Source organism: Hypomesus nipponensis, chromosome 3 (genome assembly GCF_054491055.1).
Source record: "Hypomesus nipponensis isolate SF chromosome 3, ASM5449105v1, whole genome shotgun sequence".
NCBI classification, from domain to species: domain Eukaryota; kingdom Metazoa; phylum Chordata; class Actinopteri; order Osmeriformes; family Osmeridae; genus Hypomesus; species Hypomesus nipponensis.
In genome coordinates, this window is record NC_140363.1 from 13,259,862 (window position 1) to 13,279,032 (window position 19,171).

At 42.0% G+C, this 19,171-nt stretch overlaps 2 protein-coding genes across 9 annotated transcripts; one reads left to right on the top strand and one right to left on the bottom strand.

Moving 5' to 3' along the window:
* The first annotated feature begins 272 nt into the window (after window positions 1-272).
* LOC146299853 (snake venom 5'-nucleotidase-like) lies at window positions 273-7,517 on the top strand. Of its 2 annotated transcripts, XR_014731694.1 has the most exons (10): window positions 273-1,939; window positions 2,136-2,358; window positions 2,526-2,714; window positions 2,828-3,025; window positions 3,278-3,432; window positions 4,124-4,232; window positions 4,530-4,679; window positions 4,884-5,084; window positions 5,793-6,634; window positions 7,310-7,517. XR_014731694.1 is itself a non-coding variant. In XM_084677015.1 (9 exons), the coding sequence occupies exons 1-9, from the start codon at window positions 1,598-1,600 to the stop codon at window positions 5,960-5,962; spliced, it is 1,737 nt and encodes a 578-aa protein (XP_084533141.1). In that variant the 5' UTR covers window positions 273-1,597; the 3' UTR covers window positions 5,963-6,803. The 2 variants fall into 2 exon arrangements, 1 of the variants encoding a protein (XP_084533141.1); XM_084677015.1 differs by lacking the exon at window positions 7,310-7,517 and having other exon boundaries at window positions 5,793-6,803.
* Window positions 6,809-19,118, bottom strand: LOC146299854 (sorting nexin-14-like). 7 transcript variants are annotated; one of them, XM_084676968.1, is made up of 30 exons: window positions 18,790-19,114; window positions 18,509-18,659; window positions 18,134-18,254; window positions 17,917-17,990; window positions 17,596-17,674; window positions 17,466-17,509; window positions 17,269-17,356; window positions 17,098-17,182; window positions 16,824-16,980; window positions 16,499-16,574; window positions 16,295-16,339; window positions 15,960-16,040; window positions 15,740-15,854; window positions 15,335-15,490; window positions 14,979-15,103; window positions 14,262-14,320; window positions 12,772-12,921; window positions 11,984-12,116; window positions 10,779-10,965; window positions 10,471-10,554; window positions 10,158-10,258; window positions 9,794-9,905; window positions 9,491-9,531; window positions 9,237-9,356; window positions 8,950-9,073; window positions 8,660-8,824; window positions 8,311-8,406; window positions 7,879-7,970; window positions 7,526-7,582; window positions 6,809-7,204 (listed from the first exon to the last, which is right to left on the bottom strand). In XM_084676968.1, exons 2-30 carry the CDS (start codon window positions 18,643-18,645, stop codon window positions 7,166-7,168), a joined length of 2,943 nt encoding a protein of 980 aa, XP_084533094.1. In that variant the 5' UTR covers window positions 18,646-18,659; window positions 18,790-19,114; the 3' UTR covers window positions 6,809-7,165. The 7 variants fall into 7 exon arrangements, with proteins under 7 accessions (XP_084533094.1, XP_084533086.1, XP_084533103.1 ...); XM_084676960.1 differs by having other exon boundaries at window positions 6,809-7,207; window positions 18,790-19,113; XM_084676977.1 differs by lacking the exon at window positions 12,772-12,921 and adding an exon at window positions 13,535-13,561 and having other exon boundaries at window positions 6,809-7,207; window positions 18,790-19,113.
* Between the last annotated feature and the right edge of the window lie 53 nt (window positions 19,119-19,171).

A 19,171-nucleotide genomic window follows, 5' to 3' on the forward strand; every position in this document is an offset into this window, starting at 1 on the left:
GTAGCATGAGTGGGCAATTTAGTGAAAACTGCTCTGCCTTTCTCATACAATGTCACTTCTCTATCTTTTACGGCCCTGACGACAACGTCGATCTCCTCGGCTGTGAACCGCTGGCGTGCGCCTGGCAAATCCGCCGTTATAATAGCAATTCGCCATGGAACAAGCGCTGCTCTTAAAGGGAATGTGAGATGATGCTCTTATTGGTTTATTGCACGTTACGCTCAAACAACACCCATTAGTAATATAGCTACTTCAGACCAACCCTTTTTAGATCTGCGCCAGGCGCAAAGTCATTTATCCCGCCGGTAAAATAACAACCAAGCTGAAGTCACGCCCACAAAGTTACTTGCGCTTTGCTTTTTGATACTTGCGTTTCAGATCGTCAAAATAGGGGGGACTGGGTATTTCACGCATGAAAAGCTCAACACAGAGCACAGCTTGCTTTATACTCATAAAACGTCCGCCCCTTTCTAAAGGGCGGAAATGTGTTGCAAGATTGCCAGTTGATCAACTGTCAATTTCCCTCTGCTTCTTGTCAATATGTTATATGCCAAGGGGGCCGGCCTTACATTTACTGTAACTCAGGGGTTGCAGCGTTCTAACGTCCTCATTTGGTTATTAGATAGAGCCCATGAGTTCCTTACGTATTACTTGCTTATCATGTTATAACAGGCCTCCAATGGCTGGAGCAAAGTTCATGGTCAGAGCATGTGTCAGCTGTGATTTCCAGTTTTTGCATAACTCGATGATGCTGATGTTTCTCAGTAGCAATGGAATACAATACAGGGGATATATTTGTGTTTCAATTCACAATATGAACAGCTGTTCACTTTGGCTTTAGCCAATAAGTTAGGTTTTGAACATGATGTTATCTGTTTTGACATACAGTGTGAAAGCATTGGTAAATTGGGCAGTACAAATCGATAGTTTTGGTCTTAGTTGAGCTTGTGTGTAAAAGAAGTTCAAGCATTTTAAAAGTGTGTTTATTCTATTCGTTTTGTGTCAAAGCAACAAGAAATGTGTTAATTGTAGAGCCAACACAGACGAATGTTGTGCAAACTGTGTGAAGAGTTTAGGAAACATGTTTTAAGTATTGAACAAATTGTCATAGTGATTGTATAATACTGTAGGTAACTACGTCTTCTGTCCACTAAGGGGCGTGACTGAATGTTCACTATAACCAAGTAGGCATGGTTAGATACAGCCATGGTTTCGGAACGAAGTTTTATGCCTCCCTATGTAGGTGTCGCCGTTCTATTCTCTAACAGTAGAGATAATTCGTGTTTTTTACACAGTTTGCTTGGGTTATCTCCTTACGTTACAATCAACATAAATTATGTTGTTCACTAGACATAATTTGGTCACTTAGTGAATTTGTTTTAGCAACAAACCAAAAAATACATAAAATGTGATCAACGCAAGAGAAAAGAAGGGAAGTAAACGATTTTGCAGGATGACGTTTATAATGTCACATAATAACAATTTGTAATAGAAGAATTTGGACCTGAACGTATGCAAATCTGTTCTCCTTGAATCACGCCTACACACTTTGCTCGTTTAAAAGTTCCCAGTCTGCTGCGCTTTTACGCACACTAAGATGTGCGTACGTGTATCCTTGTGTCGGTGCGCACAGTGGGCTTCATTCTTTTTGCTCATATTTATTGAGAGTGTTTTAACTTTCGAGATTACATTGCTTCACACCAATGATTGTCACGCACGTATTGAGGAGACCAGCCGGGACTCGGGAAAATGTGACCCCAAGGGTCCTTGCTTTGCAGGAGTTGCCAGGAGGTACACTAAAATAGAAGAAATTCGGAATTTGGAACGGAACGTGCTGCTTTTGGACGCGGGAGATCAGTATCAGGGGACCGTGTGGTTCAACTATTACAAGGGCGAAGAGGCGGCGTATTTCATGAACAAGCTCGGATATAATGCCATGGTGGGCTACGGCATGTTGCATTTTGAAATTGCGTAGTAGTACACACCTTACACAAAAGAGTCATATATTTATTTCATATAATCATTACAAGATTAAACAAAGGAGAATGATGCAGAGTAGAGCCAGTTAACTTCTGTAATTACAGAAAAAGTATTTTTGAATGGAAAATTCCCGTTTCTTTCCTGGTCCTACATAGGCATTTGGGAACCATGAGTTTGACAACGGAGTGGAGGGTCTCGTCGAACCCTTTCTGCAGAAGGTAAACTTTACTGTGCTCAGTGCCAATATCAAGGCAGACCAAGTCCTGGCCCCAGCCATTAGTGGCTACTACCAACCCTACAAGGTGTTTACTGTGGACTCTGAGAAGGTGGGCGTTGTGGGTTACACCACAGCAGAAACCCCACAGTTATCCTTACCAGGTAAACATCACTTTTCATATATCCTTAAACTGGTTGTTAGTTGAACATCTGTCAGCATAAACTAAGCTCAACACCCTAGAGATACATTTCGACATGACCCTAACCTGACACTGCTTAACGACAGTTGAAAACGTTGAACCATACCCTTGTGTCTTTCATCTTATAAGGTCCACACCTGAAGTTTGAGGATGAGGTGGAGGCTTTGCAGCTGCAAGTGGATAAACTTCTAACCCTGGGGGTCAATAAGATCATTGCCGTTGGTCACTCTGGGTTTGACATGGATAAAAAGATTGCCAAGCAAGTGAGAGGAGTAGATGTTGTGATTGGAGGACACACCAACACTTTTCTCTACACGGGTAGGTCATTGTAGCTTCTCTCTGTAGTTCGGATAGAGGGGAAAACCTCTCAGAGGACAGTATGAATGTACATGGCCCTGTTTCTCTAAACACAAGTCTGTCTGATCTGTCAGGCAACGCCCCATCCTCAGAGGTTCCCGCGGGTCCCTATCCATTCATGGTGCAGTCAGAGGATGGGAGAGAAGTGCCGGTGGTCCAGGCTTTCGCTTTTGGGAAATACTTGGGATACCTTAAGGTGACCTTTGACCCAAAAGGGAACGTGCTGAAGGCTGCTGGGAACCCCATTCTGCTGGATAGCAACATTGCCCAGGGTAACCTGCCACCCTTAGATACCAAAGCTTGTTAGACTGTTGACAAAATAGTGCTATCATGCTGAAGCTGTGGTACACCCAAATATGTTAGAAAAATATGTTCATCTCTTAAAAATTGAAATATGAATGTATTTCAATGTAAAAAAAGAAGTTGAATCCAGGTGTAGCTGCAGGCAGTCATAACATTGTCAATGATTTGCTTCAATAGTAGAGGTTATAACTACTTCTGTTACTTGGAAACACTTGTTTCAGACGCGGGTATTCTGGCTGAGGTGGAGGAGTGGAAGAAGAACCTGGCCCAGTACTCTTCCAAGTTTGTGGGAAAGACCTTAGTGTACCTCAATGGTACCTTTGAAGAGTGTCGCTTCCGAGAGTGCAACCTTGGAAACCTAATCTGTGATGCTATGGTGAGTGACAAGTGTAGAGTCTTCCTCATTATCATCAACCAATCAGGTTTATAGATTTGTTAAACTGAGGTCCAATGGCTGTGTATTCTGGTTGGACAAATGACAGACATACTGGAATCACAAAAAAACAAAAGAAATAGACAGTCGGGGTTGTTAGAAGTGGTCAGAAAGTCCACACAGGTGAGGCCGAAGCCATTCATAGATTCATTCCGTTGGATGCTTCATTGTGCAGCAACAAAGTATGATCATAAGTGATACAGAACTATTCAAACAACTGTTGCTGCTGTGTAGTGAGTTTGTAAACTTGTTATGGATGAACCGTCCGTTCAATATTGTCTGAAAATGTTGAGTGTACAGCCAAACACCCTGCTGTTACCATATCCTCCTGAACTCTTACGTTGTGTAAAATGATTAACAAAAAATTCCAGGTCTCAGGGGGGGCATGATCATGGTTGTGCCTTTTCCTGTCAGAATAACATAAGAAAGTCTAATTCTACAATATGTGTGTCCAATCAAACTTTGTACTTTAGTGGACATATTTTCTGTTTCCTCAGTGGCTGGAGCAACAAAATTAACATCACTGCTGTTGGGTGACTTTCCCACCATAAATCAAGTCGTTCATTAGTATCTGACTGAGAAGCGATGCGGGCTTTTGTATTTTAAAATGTAGTTTCCAAATTGCTCTCCCTAGATTAATCACAACATCAAGTATTCAGATGAGGTCCAGTGGAATCACGTGGGCTTGTGCATCCTGAACAGTGGAGCCATAAGAAATTCAATAGATGAACGCTATAAAAATGGTAAGTCACTTCTCGTGACTTATCTCATAAATAACTCATGTATCTTGCTAATGTCGATGCAAAGTCTTGTGATAACCCTAACACTGCCCTCTCCCCCTTCACATTCACACACAAACACATACAGTACTGCGATTTATAGTCCGTAAAATACGGTATACACCTATATTGTGCATTGCTGGCAATGACGGTGTATTGCTAGCAGTAACTCTACATAATACATAAGTCCTATCTTTGTGACATTCCATGTGACATATAAGGCAAATACTTCAATGTGTTTCTGTGATGCATTGCTTACAGGAACCATCACCATGGAGGAAGTTCTTTCAGTCTTACCGTTTGGCATTACCTTTGACCTTGTCCAACTGAAGGGCTCGACACTGAAGAAGGTTTTTGAACACTCAGTCAGGAGATATGGCAGTAACTCTGGAGAATTCCTCCAAGTTTCAGGTCAGTCTGGTCCATGTCAAGACAGTAAAGGAGAAGTAAGTTGAGGATTGGTCAATAATGGTTCAATTTGTCCACTTATGTCTTATAATTATGGCTTTAGGGGACGTTTGCAACGTATATTATGTGAGTATTATGTTTCTGAAGGATTATTTCAGAGCACAATGTCTTAATATCCTTATTATCCTTCTCTTCAATTTTCTAAAGGAATCCATGTAGAATTTGACCTTTCACGACCATCTGGGGACCGAGTGACATCCCTGAGCCTGCGATGTACCCAGTGTCGAGTGCCCACGTACGAACCCCTGGACCTAAACAAAGACTACAAGCTGGTGATGCCATCCTATATTGTAGACGGAGGGGACGGCTTCTCCATGATCAAGGAGGAGAAACTGAGACATGACACAGGTGAGTTTAGTGTCTGACACGAAGGGCTTGTCCTACAAAGTGTAAAGTCTGCAGTTTGCTGTGTTTACTTAATCTAACTGGCTTCATTCCATAAATAAACAGTTTACCATATTAAGCTAATCATTGCATTCCACAAACACATTGTCTCCTCTAATTAACTCCTGACAATGCAAAAAAAAAAAGTTTGAGGTAAAGATGTATCTGTGAATGTGATAATCAGTTTTCTAGTACATTTTTTCTTTGTGAAAGGAAGCCAGTCAGACTAGGGAGACGGCTTAGCAGTTTAGGATGGAAGAGAGCATGTGGAAATATTTACATCATGTGTCAGTTTATGTCCATATGTTTTACATTTTAAGGTGCCACGTTTTAGACTCATGAGTTACGGGCTCAGACCTCTCCAGCAGAGCCAGATATTTTCAAACCGAGTGATAATGACATTGATTGGTGATAACTATGCATAAAAACATGATCCTGTTAATTCGATTATCATACTGAACAACTGAGTCTCACTACCTCATCTATGCATAACCAAGATTCAATGTGGAGAGTAAATAGTTTGCACTGGATGTAATGTCTGACTCTCAAGTTGACCAGAGTGTGGAGAAAAAGTGCCTGTTTCCAGATAAGAGCAGGCCTCATGGACACATGAGCAGCAGAGGGAAAGAGCTGACTGATTACAGTATTTATATCTTTCGTCTGCCCTGGTAGGTGACATGGACATCAGTGTTTTCTCCAAATACCTGTCGGAGATGAAGCGAGTTTACCCCATGGTGGAGGGACGCATTCGGGTCCAAAACTCAGTCTTGTCGGCTACAGCCAACCACTGCCTGGTCCTGGTTCTACTGGGCCTTCTGTCGTCCTTGTCCACAATCTTTTAAGTGACATTCATCTTTCTACAATAGTATTGGAAAAGGATAGCCACTGTAATTAATTATAATAGCACATTGGGGATTACAGTGAACACATATGTGCCGACTAAACCTGTGTCACTTACTAATTAAAAAATACTGTTAAGATCTTAAAAATGGTTTTAAAATGCTGTTGTATAAATGTTTTTGCAACGTCTGGTGTAGATCCTAATAACCATAAACTATGGTTATCAAACCATTGTTGTACTGGGTTTGAATGCCTCTCTTCCACTGTCATATAATGCCAGTAAGGATTCATGGGATGTGAAATTATCATTACCAAGTGCAGAATTGTAAATCTACCTTGATTAATTTGTATTTGCCTATTGTACTGTCACTTTTATACAGACCTTTCTACAATTGTCTTTTATTTTAGTTGTGTCTTGTTCATTGAAAGGCATCTCAAATGTTTTAGTAGTCGGTGCACAATCATATCAATTTTAGCCTGGAAGTTCACTTGCTTCTCAGTCAGATGGTTAAATAGAATGTAATCATTGTAAAGATTTTAGGATCAGACTGTGGAATTCGAAAAATACCAGCCAATTTCATCATAGAATCGTTGTGCCTGTGCATGTCCTTTTCCCAACAGTTCAACTTTCCTCTTAACGTAAATCATCACAAGGCATTCTAAAAGGGTCCGAGGTATGCACTCCTCCTCCACTCGACGAATTACAAGCCTCAGAAAAACATGCCAATTAAAATCTGCAAGGCTGACAGAAGCAATCTGCTTCCTTTTTACACGCAGTGTTCCTCCTACACAGTTTAAGTGTCACTCTTTCCTGTTACTGTAAGATTTCTTCGATCCAAACATAGGGCTTTTATATTAAATCTTTTATTTGCTTAAATACATGAAAACTGAGTTACATCCTTAATTTCCTGCCCTATTCTCTCAGTATCCTAAGTTACCACGTAGGTATAAAAGGAAAGGTTATGAACAGTTAATAGTAAGAATGATTACTGGGGCAGTGGCCATAGACAAAGATCAGTGAAGTACAGATATACACAACTCCAGCTTTTCCGACACATATAAAGTCTAGTTGTGGAGCAAAACAATAAATACATTCTCAATTGAAAGATGCTCTCAGTCCAAGACTAGGCTGTATCCAGGAAATCAGATCATATCACACATGCAGAAAGGCAGGAAGCAGAGAGTGTTGATAGGTGTTCCTCTCGCTACATCCAGGGAGCCATGAGAGATGCCTCCTTCTGGGCCTGCTAGTAAAAACACCCACAAGGCAAAGGTTAACACACCAGAGGAAGTACATGAAACCAGAAATGATTCAATCTAATCAACGGCTGTTCTTTTTTTTTTTACAGGAAAACAGGAATTTTCCCTCCTTCTGCTTCGGAAATACCAAGCAATTAAAGGGCTACGGTAGCTTTCCCTGACATTTCGAACTTAAGTAGTTGAAGTAAAGAGTCAAATCCTACTATGTTTTTAAACTTTATCTAGGGCACCAGCCCTGGATATATACATTTTAGTCTTTTTTTTATATACATATAAACTATTTTCATTAATTCAGAACTATTTACCTTGTTTAGTTCAGGGAAGAGCTCCTGGATGGCAATATCCAACAGCACATAAGTCAGCTGTGGAATGAACCAAGCAGATGAGGATGAACAGCGTGTGGACGCATTTCCTGTATATGCTGAGCAAGATTAGAATGTGTCTGTGTTTATGCAGCGGTACAAACAGCATAAGACAAACAGTATTACAAATCATGAAAAAAATCTATTTATGGCACAAATAAGACATGCATTCTGTAGTGTGGATTTACTGTCGTCCGTCTCCATTAATCACAGCACCTCAGGACACTGTTTCTCTGTCAAACTTGCTGCATGTGTTTATAGGCAATGGCAGACAAGATGTTTATGCACTTGAGTACCTGCTTGTTGAGGACGGGTTGTTGCAGTCCATCAAAGAGCAGACGGACTCCTTCATACTTAGCCTCTTCCCCAATACATTTACCCAGGAATTCTAAAACATATTTTTTTGAATGTCAGTTTACCACCTACTTATAAACAGGGATAGTTTTCTTTTTGTTACTATTTGGTTACAAATGGTTACTGACACAATTTTGCTTTCTGGAAGGAGTATGAAGCAAACAACATGAATAGGTCATGGTGACTGGTAGACAAACCCTTTACTTCTACAAATCATGGAATTAACTATGGCTCTTTGAAAACACAACTTTTGTTCAGCCCACAATGTAAATTCCATTTATCACAGCACATTTATAAGGAAAACATTTTAGTATTCAAGAACAGGAAGCATTTTGCAATACTCACACTATAAAATGTGGTGCCAATGATCTCACCTGGGATGTATTTCATCATTTCCTCAAATGTCTTCTTGGCCCTCTTCTGCTTGTCTGGTAAGCAGCGTGGCTCACTGGTCTCACAGAACACTGCATCTAGTAAAACAACCCACATGATTGACATATTCACATCCCGATCAAAGCCAGACCATTCCATTGAGTTCCAGGGCCAGGAGGAACTGGATGTATAGAAACCAACATGGTTGTATATAGGATCTGACCAATAAGCCATATTGATTTGTATACGATTCTCTGGGAATCCCCAACCCATTGCCTACTTTTTATGGTCCCTGGTCACAGGCCAGCAGGTGTGGCTTATATGGTTCTGTTTGGGTTTGAGGATAGTTACCTCTGAGCAGTGTGATGAGCGAGACCAGCCGGTGTTCCTGGACCACCTGGTCCAGTTTGAGCTGCAGGTAGTGGTCTGTGTATGCCTCCAATGTGTTCTTGAATAGGATCTTCCCGCCCATCAGCAGGTGGTGTAGCCAATCAGGGATGTGGAACACCACTCGGCCTGTCAATCAAGGAGTCATAAGATAGAGTGTGGTGGCACTGTACTGTAAACGTAATGTAATACGGCTGATGGGGATGGTTATATATGTGAGAGTGTGTATGTGTTAAAATTGATACCACACTTACCAACATACATTAAGTAGTCATACACTCCTTCCACAGTGATCATCTCCATAAAGTAGTTCTGATTGTGCCTTTTCTCGGCGGTCTCCGATCGGTTGGCATTGTTCTTGAAAACCTCATTAAACAGCTATAAAACAGAAGAAAAGAAGAACTCATAAACTGGATGGAATATAAAAAATCATATTATCTACAAATCTAGACTACCTTTGATTCACATTCATACTGCCAAACAGCGTCAAGCTGGTTGAGAATGTTTGTAGATGAATAATGCCAGTGTGGATGTGACCAACCTTCTTATCGTTTTCTGATGTGGGGCTCAGGATGGTCAGCTCCGGCCGGCTGGGTTTGGGTTTGGGAGACTCACAGGAGTTAAAGAAGGACTGCAGGAACGGCTCTAGATGTTGTCCTTTCTGAGGAGTGAAGAAGCACAGGGGTTATGAAACATGATTTCCATAAACATTTTGTGACATTCACTCAAACACAGGGTCGTTTCTGTGTATTCTCTCAGTCTCCCTTCAAACTAAGATAAGACTGCCCAACTTACTTCTTTAATGAGTTTGCTGGGAACCGATTTAATAATCTTTCCTGAAATACAAAAGCAAAAGCATTCCATGATGTTCTTATAGTGCTTCAAGGTTACATTGTAGTGTAAATGTGCTTTATGAATAAATGTTTTTTATTGACAATAACCGTTGTTCTATGTTCTAGATCTGAAACTATAAACCACTGTCCTGGGATCAAAGGTCACAATTTGCCTAAAATATATTTGTTTGTCTTTTAAACCCACTGTTAAATTTTGACTCTGGTACTTAATATTGTTTTGTTTTTACACCTACTCAGGTCCTACCTAGATTAACATCAGGCAGCATCTTATCCAGGAACTGGGATTCCATACTATGTGGAGACAGGAAGTCAGCCAGAAGTTGACTGTTACTCAGTTCAGGGTGCTGGAGAAGTTTCTGTAAGATGGAGAGAAACATGACACCCCTCTTTCTTTTGTTAGCTGTGACTAGCAGCACTATAGCTCGCTCTGTCGGTCGGTCCAAAATTGCATGGGTGTACATAGTTGCAGCTATTGCAAATATTCTCTGGTATTTATAGTACTTCACATGACATCTATATTTCTGTGTAACTGGCCTAGTTACAATGTATATTTTTGTATAGATCTTAACTAGTCTGTGGTCATGTTGTACCGATTCTATTTTTGTTACCTGAAGATACTCCTGGAAGTCTTGACGTTTAGATGTCAGAAATTCATAATTCTTTGGGCCAATGATTCTTTTGGAAGGTAGCTGTGCATCAGGAAATGATCCTATTGGGGAGTACAAACCACAACCAGGGAAATCAATCCTCTGCTAAATAAATTCTACATATAAATGCTGAGGGTTCTCATAATAATGAGAATGAATGACTGAGCCAAATGAAAATACATGTTAACCATAGATAAACTGTGATTCTATGAGTTTGTTGTATGAACTGGTCCAAGGATAAATTCTATTATACCAAGAAGCAAAAACAACCTACCATGAAACTCAGTCAGTTTGGATTCCAGGACATAGAATTCCAGGTATCTCCTGTATACGGACCAGTGTTCTGTCTCATGGCCCACTGTAAAACACAAACAAGATAGATTACATTACATCAGTTTTTGTGTGTGTTTATTTAATTTGATCATAAACTGTGGATATAAGTCAGCCTAGCAGATAGCCCTGCCATTTACAGCGAGATCTGGTCTTTCTCTCATCAGATTTAAGTCTCTCTCTCAGTCACACACACCCTCACATTCTCCAACACTCACACTCACTCTCTTTGTCAAACTCGCACTCCCTCACCTGCTTTCCTGTCATTGCGCTCCACATCAATGCAAAACACAGGGATTCTCTCCCTCTTGACCTCGTCATCATACAGGTCTATATAGGGGATGGTAATACTCCATGCGGCCAGGTTACGGGGGGTGCTAGGCGTGCTGACCGCTTCCATAGGAGAGTCATCTTCCAGGACCATCATGGCCTCTTCTACCTGAAGAACAGAGGAGAGCTTAATGATGTGAGGACAACAGAATGTCAGTTAAAACTGAGGTAAATCAAATGGGAAGCATAGGAGCGACACAAGAAGTCTACCATAATACAGGAAGTGCAATACTAGATATATCCACAAACACTAATACAGCTAGCCTGGTTACTGGATCATCTAGTGCGTTAGCTAATGGAAAAGCTAGAGAAGGAGAAAACAAACACATACTGAGGTTTAGAGCTGGAACAATGCTGTTGAAGAATGAAGAAACACTGTCAAATTTCTGTTCTGTTCAAGTAAACAGATGCATACATCCTTTTTTGATTCTGCATTGTCTGTTCTTTTTCTGGGTTTGTTCAACTTATATTTAATCAAAACAGATTTAGTGACTGAGACATTCAGGAGATGTATTCTGATATCCATCTTAAAATCTAGAATTATTTCCATTCAAGAAATAACCTGATCAATGTAGAACAGTTATAAACAGAACATTTCAATACAATCATGTTAACCCCATAGATGATTCTAGCCTCTTGTCCAGTCCAGTCCAGCCTATAAAATCAGCCCCCAAATATCACCTGACACCTAGAGAAAAAGTTGTCAATATAATATCTGTGACATCCTCAATTAAACACACCAAAGAGCAATCAATTTCCATGTGTCCCTTTAGTTTATTTCCTCCTGCACTGCCTCTATGTGGTGGCTACTGGTATCAACCTGGTCCAGATCCACTGTTTCAGCCTGAAAACTCAGCCTGAAAATATTTCCTTCAACCACTCCTTGAGGTCATTTATGATCAAACATATCGAGATGGATGAAACCATATGCTCCTACACAGCTGTTTCCAAACCAGTCACATCAGATTAGTTTGGATCTAATTTAAACTTCATATCAGATTAGTGGTTTACCCAAGGGAGGAAGGACGGACAGGACTGAAACATTTTCAGAGTGTTCAGACGGTGCCCTTGTTCCTATCCCCTTCAAACATCTGATGTTAACCTGGTCGTTCCTGTTGCTGACTCACCATGTCATCCTCTCCCTCTGCCAGCCCATGTGACGGCAGCATGGCCCCTTCCATGGTGGTGCTCTTGAACACACCCTTGATCTTGCTGCCAATGCGGCTGATCCCAAACGTCTCGCCCCTCTTGGATGTGCTCCTGCAGGTGACAGGAGGGCAGGGGTCAGAGTGCGAGTGGCACCAGGATCAGCATGCATGCCCTTTACACAGCGCATGCAGCGAAGCGAAGGGACCGGAGAGGAAGGGGTTTCAGGGAAGATCGAGGGGTTAGGAGGTCTAGGCAGAGAAGCTGGTAGGGGTAGCCATCTTAACAGACCAAAGCAGCACATCATTTCAAAGCCATCTCACAAAGAAACGCCTGTGGTTTCTGGTTAAGGACTTGCGGGACAAACTGCTACACCAATGTGCAGGAACAGCTAAGAGCGGAGCACAATCACACATTTGATCAAATGATTGCGATGTTCGAATAGCAGCAAAAAAAAATACAATCAAACCAAAATGCATAACCAATATAACGTATTTTAAATACTCTCCATGCAGTGAAAATATATGTTTGGATCTACTGGTGCATTATAACAGACTGTTTGAAAACACGGTACACGTTATACTAAATCCTCCATAACGTTAATTCTTTTGGAGCAGACTCAGTAAATCCACTTTGAAGACAGGTGACAAAAGAGGGAGGTCCCATGCAGAGGTAACAGGAGTCGGGTGATCAAGGGGTGTTGATTGGGATGAGGTTGGGAGAGGGACGACAACATCAAATGGGCTGGACATGGACCCTGGACACTTACTTGGGCGAGGCATGTCGAGGAGTAAGATAGCCAGGTGGGAGGGGGACAGAGGACTGGGCATGGAAGGGGTTAACAGATGCAGGTGAGGAGGAGCCGGTGGAGAGTGAGGACGGAGACTCAGGCCCCCAGAAACAGTCCCACTCCCAGAAACTAGACAGGCCCAGGGACAGGAGAAGTCAGGCAGGCAGGCAGAGTGAAGGTTAAGGAGATACACCAAACCAGGCCAGGAAGTAGACAGAGCCACAGAGCCATAGACACAAGCACAGTCCGTGGCAGCGATGAATAAATGGACGAGCGAATGGGCAGATGAAAGAGAGACAGAGGAGGTTAGCCGACAGGGCTGATGGTGGTGTTCACGCATGGGGTGCCGCAGAGAAGTGCCATTCTTTACTTCTCCTTCTCCTCCTCCTCCTTCTATGTATTCCTCTAGCTTTAAAAAACATAAGACTGATCTTTCTACAAAGTTAGAGGGCAGTACTGTGCCTTCATGCCACACGAGGGGTAAACTTCACTTGTGTCTGGAAAACTAAACCACAGACCTGAATCTAGATCCCTTTCTTCATCTTGGTTGACTTTGCTAGAAAGGCACCATCGATTCCTTTCACTGCCGTTGGGTGTATATCGACATATCTCATAAGTATATGCTGTTTAGTATACTAGACAGCTGTGTATATCTAGTATGGAGTGCTGACCATAGACCCTATGCAGTGGATGTAGTCACTGACTGGACACCATACTGAAGGCCAGACAGAACTATACTCACCGGATGTCATCCAAACTCAGGCTATTTCTGGAACAATAGGCACAAGGAGTTAAGCCTCTTTAACACCTTTGGTAAACCTTTGGTACATCTGATTTGGTACATCTGATTTGGTACATCTATGATATGATATATAATAGATGTACTAGAAGGATGACTAAATTAATCTATGGATAATGGTCCTATGCTAGGTTTAAAAAAGGAGCCACTCACACATAAACACCATGTTAGTGCTGTGGTAAAGGTGCATGTCACACACACATATCTCTGTACATTACAGGACATATACTAAACAACAACAAACAGTGAAATGGTTTGAGTCTTAATCTGCAGCGAGTAAAACAGTGACACGCTGCTGCAGCTGTGTTAACCAAAATGAGGAAGAACGCTGCTGTTGTTTCATCACCACAATCAGATGGCCAACTGCAGCAACAGCAGATTATGAGTAAAATAACTCCAAGGGATGCTTTGGGTTTCCCTTCCAACTAAAACCAATGTAGCTTTCTATCATACAGGTATGGGGAGAAAGAGCACACCTGTGCCCCCAGGGATAACCAAAGCTTCTCTGTGGCTTCCATCTATATGAACTATTCTAACAGAGTAATGGGTACTTAATACAGAAAAGCTGCACAACAGTATAGTGAGGAGAGTAAACACAGACAACTAGTGTTAATACAACAGTTGAACCCAGACTGAGGCTACAGACAATTAGAACAACAACACCACCCACCTACTCAGCTTGGAGTTCCTAGCTGGGGATTCAGCCCCTCTCAGGAGCTGCCGGAAGTACTGGTGAACAACAGACAGAAAGGCAGGAAATCTCGGTGAAGGACATTCTCGGTCATTCGGAACTCATTGATTATCTGGACTACTCTTTTTTTGCAGTTCATGAAGACAACAGTTTAGGTGTTTTATCATTAATTTTAAAAGAAAAAGATAAGTTATTTGTCTAGTTGTTTTTTAACAAGAGACTAACAATAGTGGCCATGCTTCATGTTACGCACCCTCCATTCAAAACTAAACAATGGATCAGGACATATAGGGGATCCTTTAAAGTATCTTTCCTTCCCAGAGCCTCTATTCAGACAGGGGTTTGTGGTGGACAATAGGGGCTGGCTGGGTCTAGGCGTCCAGCTGTATTCAATGAGGGTGTCTGTAGAGAGGGTAATGCATGTTGGCAGCTTGGCAAGCAGCCAGGGTGAGCTCATTTGCCAGTGGTGTGTCCAGTGCAAGTGACACAGTCGGCAGCTGTTGGGTTGCGGAGGGATCAGTGTAGCACAGAACCGTGTGTCTGAATCCTCAAAGGAGATGCTTGGCCCAATACCTACACCCATAAAAGTGGGTATTTGACATAAGAAGTGTATGTGGGATCGGGGATTGTGTCTAGGAAGTTGAGACAGAAGGATGCGTGACTCGAGTGGTCATTTGTTTGCCTGTTGGGTCTGACCTCATCGCTGTGACAGAACATGGGTGTGAAGACATTCTCCAGCAGAGAGAGGACATGCTCATAGGCCTCAAACAGGCAGCGCATGGTCTGCAGCTTCACCACACCAGCATAGGGCCCCTGGGCAACTGGAGGGAGACACAGAGAAAGGCAGATTGCAGACCTGAAAACAGGCCCAGCAACCTGACAGCTTTCGAATCGTTAGGATCAACTTACAAGAGAAAGAAACCCAAATGTACACCCGACAGAACATATTCGAGCAGGCACATGACAAACACAGAGCAGAAACCCCATTTTGTATTGAGTAAATGAATCAAACAGCAGGAAACCAAATCAAATATATAATCCCTTCCGCTCACTGTTTCGTATCTCCTCCACTATGAAGGGGTCAAAGCGGATCTTGTCGATGCTCTCGTCCAGACAGTAGGTCTCATATATCTGCTTCACCTCCTCGTGAAGCATCAACATCTCAGCATCCGACAGCTCAGGACACAAGATCTTATCGTTGAACTCCTCTGAGGGATGAGTTCAAAACAAGGGCAAAGGTCAAACGAGTCAGACCAGAATCAGAATCAGAAAGGGATTTATTCGCCATGAAAGTTTGCACAGACAAGGAATTTACTTTGGCAGGAAGGTGCATACAATAAACATATAGGAACCAAAAATTAAAATATGTGGACCAAGATTTGGAAGGTTTTTTCTTGTGTATTTAATGGATGTAGATGCTTTGTGTTGTACAAATCAAGTTGGGATGGATTGCTTACCTACGGTGAGGCAGAACTGGAGCACGTGGACGGCCCCCTCTTGTTTCAGGAAGTTCATAAAGCGGAAGAGAAGGTCCTGCTGCTCCCTGATCTCCTTTAGCTCCAGTTTTAGAACCTGGGAGAGGAGAGGAAGATACAATTTGACCCACAGTCATGAATGTGTCCATGGAAGAGGGAAGATTCGGACAGTATTATAAATGATAGAAGCCAAGGTACTTACTGAAGGCTTTTTGTTGCGAGTTTCAGAGTACTTCTGCAGGAAGGGAACCAAGGCTGAGGAAGGCTCTGATGCTGCCTCAGGCTGGAATAACACAAGTTTTAAAACTCTTTCCATCAAATCTACAGGGTTTGATGAAATACCAGAGATAGGATATTATCCTAGGGTGGGTAATGTACTTGACATGAAACAAGCAAACAGCTTTGACACAAACCATAGACACAAAAGATAATAAATGAACATCAACATGCATGATCTGAGTGCAAATGTTTAGAAAGACAAACACACACGCATAAACAGAAACATGAAGTTATTATTCATAAACAATGATAACTTACAGGAGAGTTATCAATAAATATAAGAAGTAGATGGTTGACCGTGTCCTGAAATTAAGAGAGACCACACATTAGCAATTACAATCCAACAAGAACAATCTGTATCCAGTCCATTTGGTCCTCGGAGGAGCATCATTCTCTTTATGCCTGAAAATGACCTCAGCATAAAGGAAGTGACCCCTGACCTTTACGGTCTAGAGCACTCACAGGGTCAGCCAGGTAGTCCATGGAGGGAAGGAAAACAGAGCCAGCCAAGACCTCTCGTATAAGGAGAGTGAGAGATCTGAACAGTGACACAGAGAGGAAGTGGGAAAATAAAGAAGATAGAATAACCCAGGCCCTTTTAATTTATAAGACAAGTGAGCAGTGAAGTGTAAGTTTAAGCACGACATTCCCTGCAGAGATTAAATCAAGCTGCGACACACTGATACAAACAGACGAAGGACAATGGTTTAAAGCTTTTCAGATTCAAAGTCAAATCTAATTGGACAGTCATCAATATTGCACTCAATTCTCCCCAGTGTGGAGGTACCTGCAGTCTGAGGCCTTGGGGGGCAGGGCATACGGGAAGAGCATCTCCGTCAACCTCCTGAGGTAGAGCAGTTCGTCTCTGCGACTGCGCAGCGCCATGTGGAGGTCAGGTCCATACTCCTCCAGGGCTGCTTGCTGCAGATACTCAGCGTTCTTCACTGAGGAAGAGAAAGTGAGGGAGTGTGTGTGTGTATGGGGGGGCGGGTGTTAAAATGTAGTTATCATGCAGAATATGAAAAGGGAACTAATAATGATGACTGTGATTAATGTACAACCTTTAAGTCTTGCTTTGCTGATAATCTCAATGTGCTTCATGGATACCTTGAGCAACTTTTGAGTGATTAGGGAGGCGACGTCAACCTAGAACAAGAATGACAGGATCAATGCTGCTCCGGTCTACTATGACACATCATCCATACAGTCCAATGGATCTTTGTTATTCTCACTTTCTGTGTCCGTCGGACTAACACCGCAGCCAGGAAACGCAGAGTTACCCTCAGCTCGTCAACAAACGCCTCATCGTCAGTTATATCCCTGCCAAGGAGATTTAAATCTGTTCATATGAATTCAACTACATTATAAAAACAAACGTCATGTTTATGCATTGTAATATGAAGCACCGCAGGAAAATACCACTGCTTACCTATACCAGGGATACACAAAGTTCTCAAGAACCAATTCCAGAATCTTGAAACAAAATGCAAGTATGTTGTATGAGCAAGTGTGGAAAGAAGTAATAGAAGAGAAGAGACCGATGTTTTCATTTCTCTTACTTCTGAAAGGGAAGCATCCACTTTGGATGGAACTTTCAAGTCTAACCATGGTTGGTAGTTCTCCAACAGTAAAGTTGGTCTGTTGATTGAAAGATTGAGAGGTTTTATTTTCCCCCACTATCAGGTGTTCAAAAGTTCTGTTAAATATAAAAAAACAACTGACACACTATCACATTTTTCATTCACTCTTGTATAAGATTTGGCCACTTGGTGGGAGTGTAACACAAGTTATCTTCAGTTCTAGCAATGAGCCAGTATTGGAAGATAGAAAACAAAATCATATTCAAACTCATTCTCACTGTGGGCTGGAATTCACTTCACCTGTGCCTTTTACATTTGATGTTTCCACAGACTGCACAGCTATGCCCCAAGGGAAACAACTCGAGCAGATCCAGCTGTTGAGAGGGACAGAGATACACACTTCAAAACACACAACACTAAGATAAACTGGGACCTAAATATAGGTTGCTGACTATATTAGAATGTCACAATATTATAGGCTATAGCTCAAACATGTTTGCATTTTAGATTTGGCTACCTTGCTCTTTGGCTTAATGGATGGAAAGATGTTGGGCAGCAGCGATTCTGGGCCCAGAGAGCAGTAGAAGGTGACGACTCCAGCCAGAAAAGACCAGAACACCATGATAATGTGCAGGTATCTGTTACACAAAACACAAAAATATCATTTGTAACATGGTAAACAAACATCAAACAATAATCTACATAGGCTACTGTACATATGAATTAGCAATTAATCAGCCCTACAGAATGTTTGCCATTTGTGCTAAAATCTCTCATACGAGCAGCATTTAATGATAATGTTAATGAGGCTGATGTTTTTGAAGCTGTTACTTATGATAATGATGATGACGGTGCGTTTCTGTTGTTGCCGTTCCGGTCCGAACCTACGTACCTGTTCAGCAGGACTGTGGATAGGAGAAGGACCAGCAGAAGGAAGCAGAAGACCGGGTACTGGCGTCCTAACTCCCGGATCAGGTCCAACCTTATCCTGTGCCTCAGTTTATGCAGATATGCGCTGATGCATCCCATTGTCGTTGTCGGATCTGCTATGGTCATAATTTTTTATTTTTTTTACATGTATATTCCGACGTACGATAGACAGGCGGTTTCCATTCATTATGCTGCTACATAAGCACAACATCTAGCCTAAAATCGGATATTTGGTGTACTCACCGTAAATGCTAGATCCGAATAGTTGGCGGTTGAATTTAGTTCCTTAAAATGCAGAGTGGCATCCTTCTTCTATGTTGACAACGAGCCACGCACGCTCATTGACTAAGCAATACAAGCTCAGTTGAATTAGCCTAATATTCAACACTGCTATCCACTAAACCGATCACATGAAATTATTTAGGGTGTTTTGTCCGACACATTAAAACCACTTTATTAAATATTTGTCGTTCTAATCGCTTAGGTTACTATTGCATTTCTGCAAAAAAAAGAAATGTATTCGTTCGGCTTACACGAGTTATTTTCGTCACTGAGACGCACCTAGTGACTCCGTCACAGCTTGATGTCATCTCCGCTTCGACTCGCTGTGACCGAGCATTTCCCA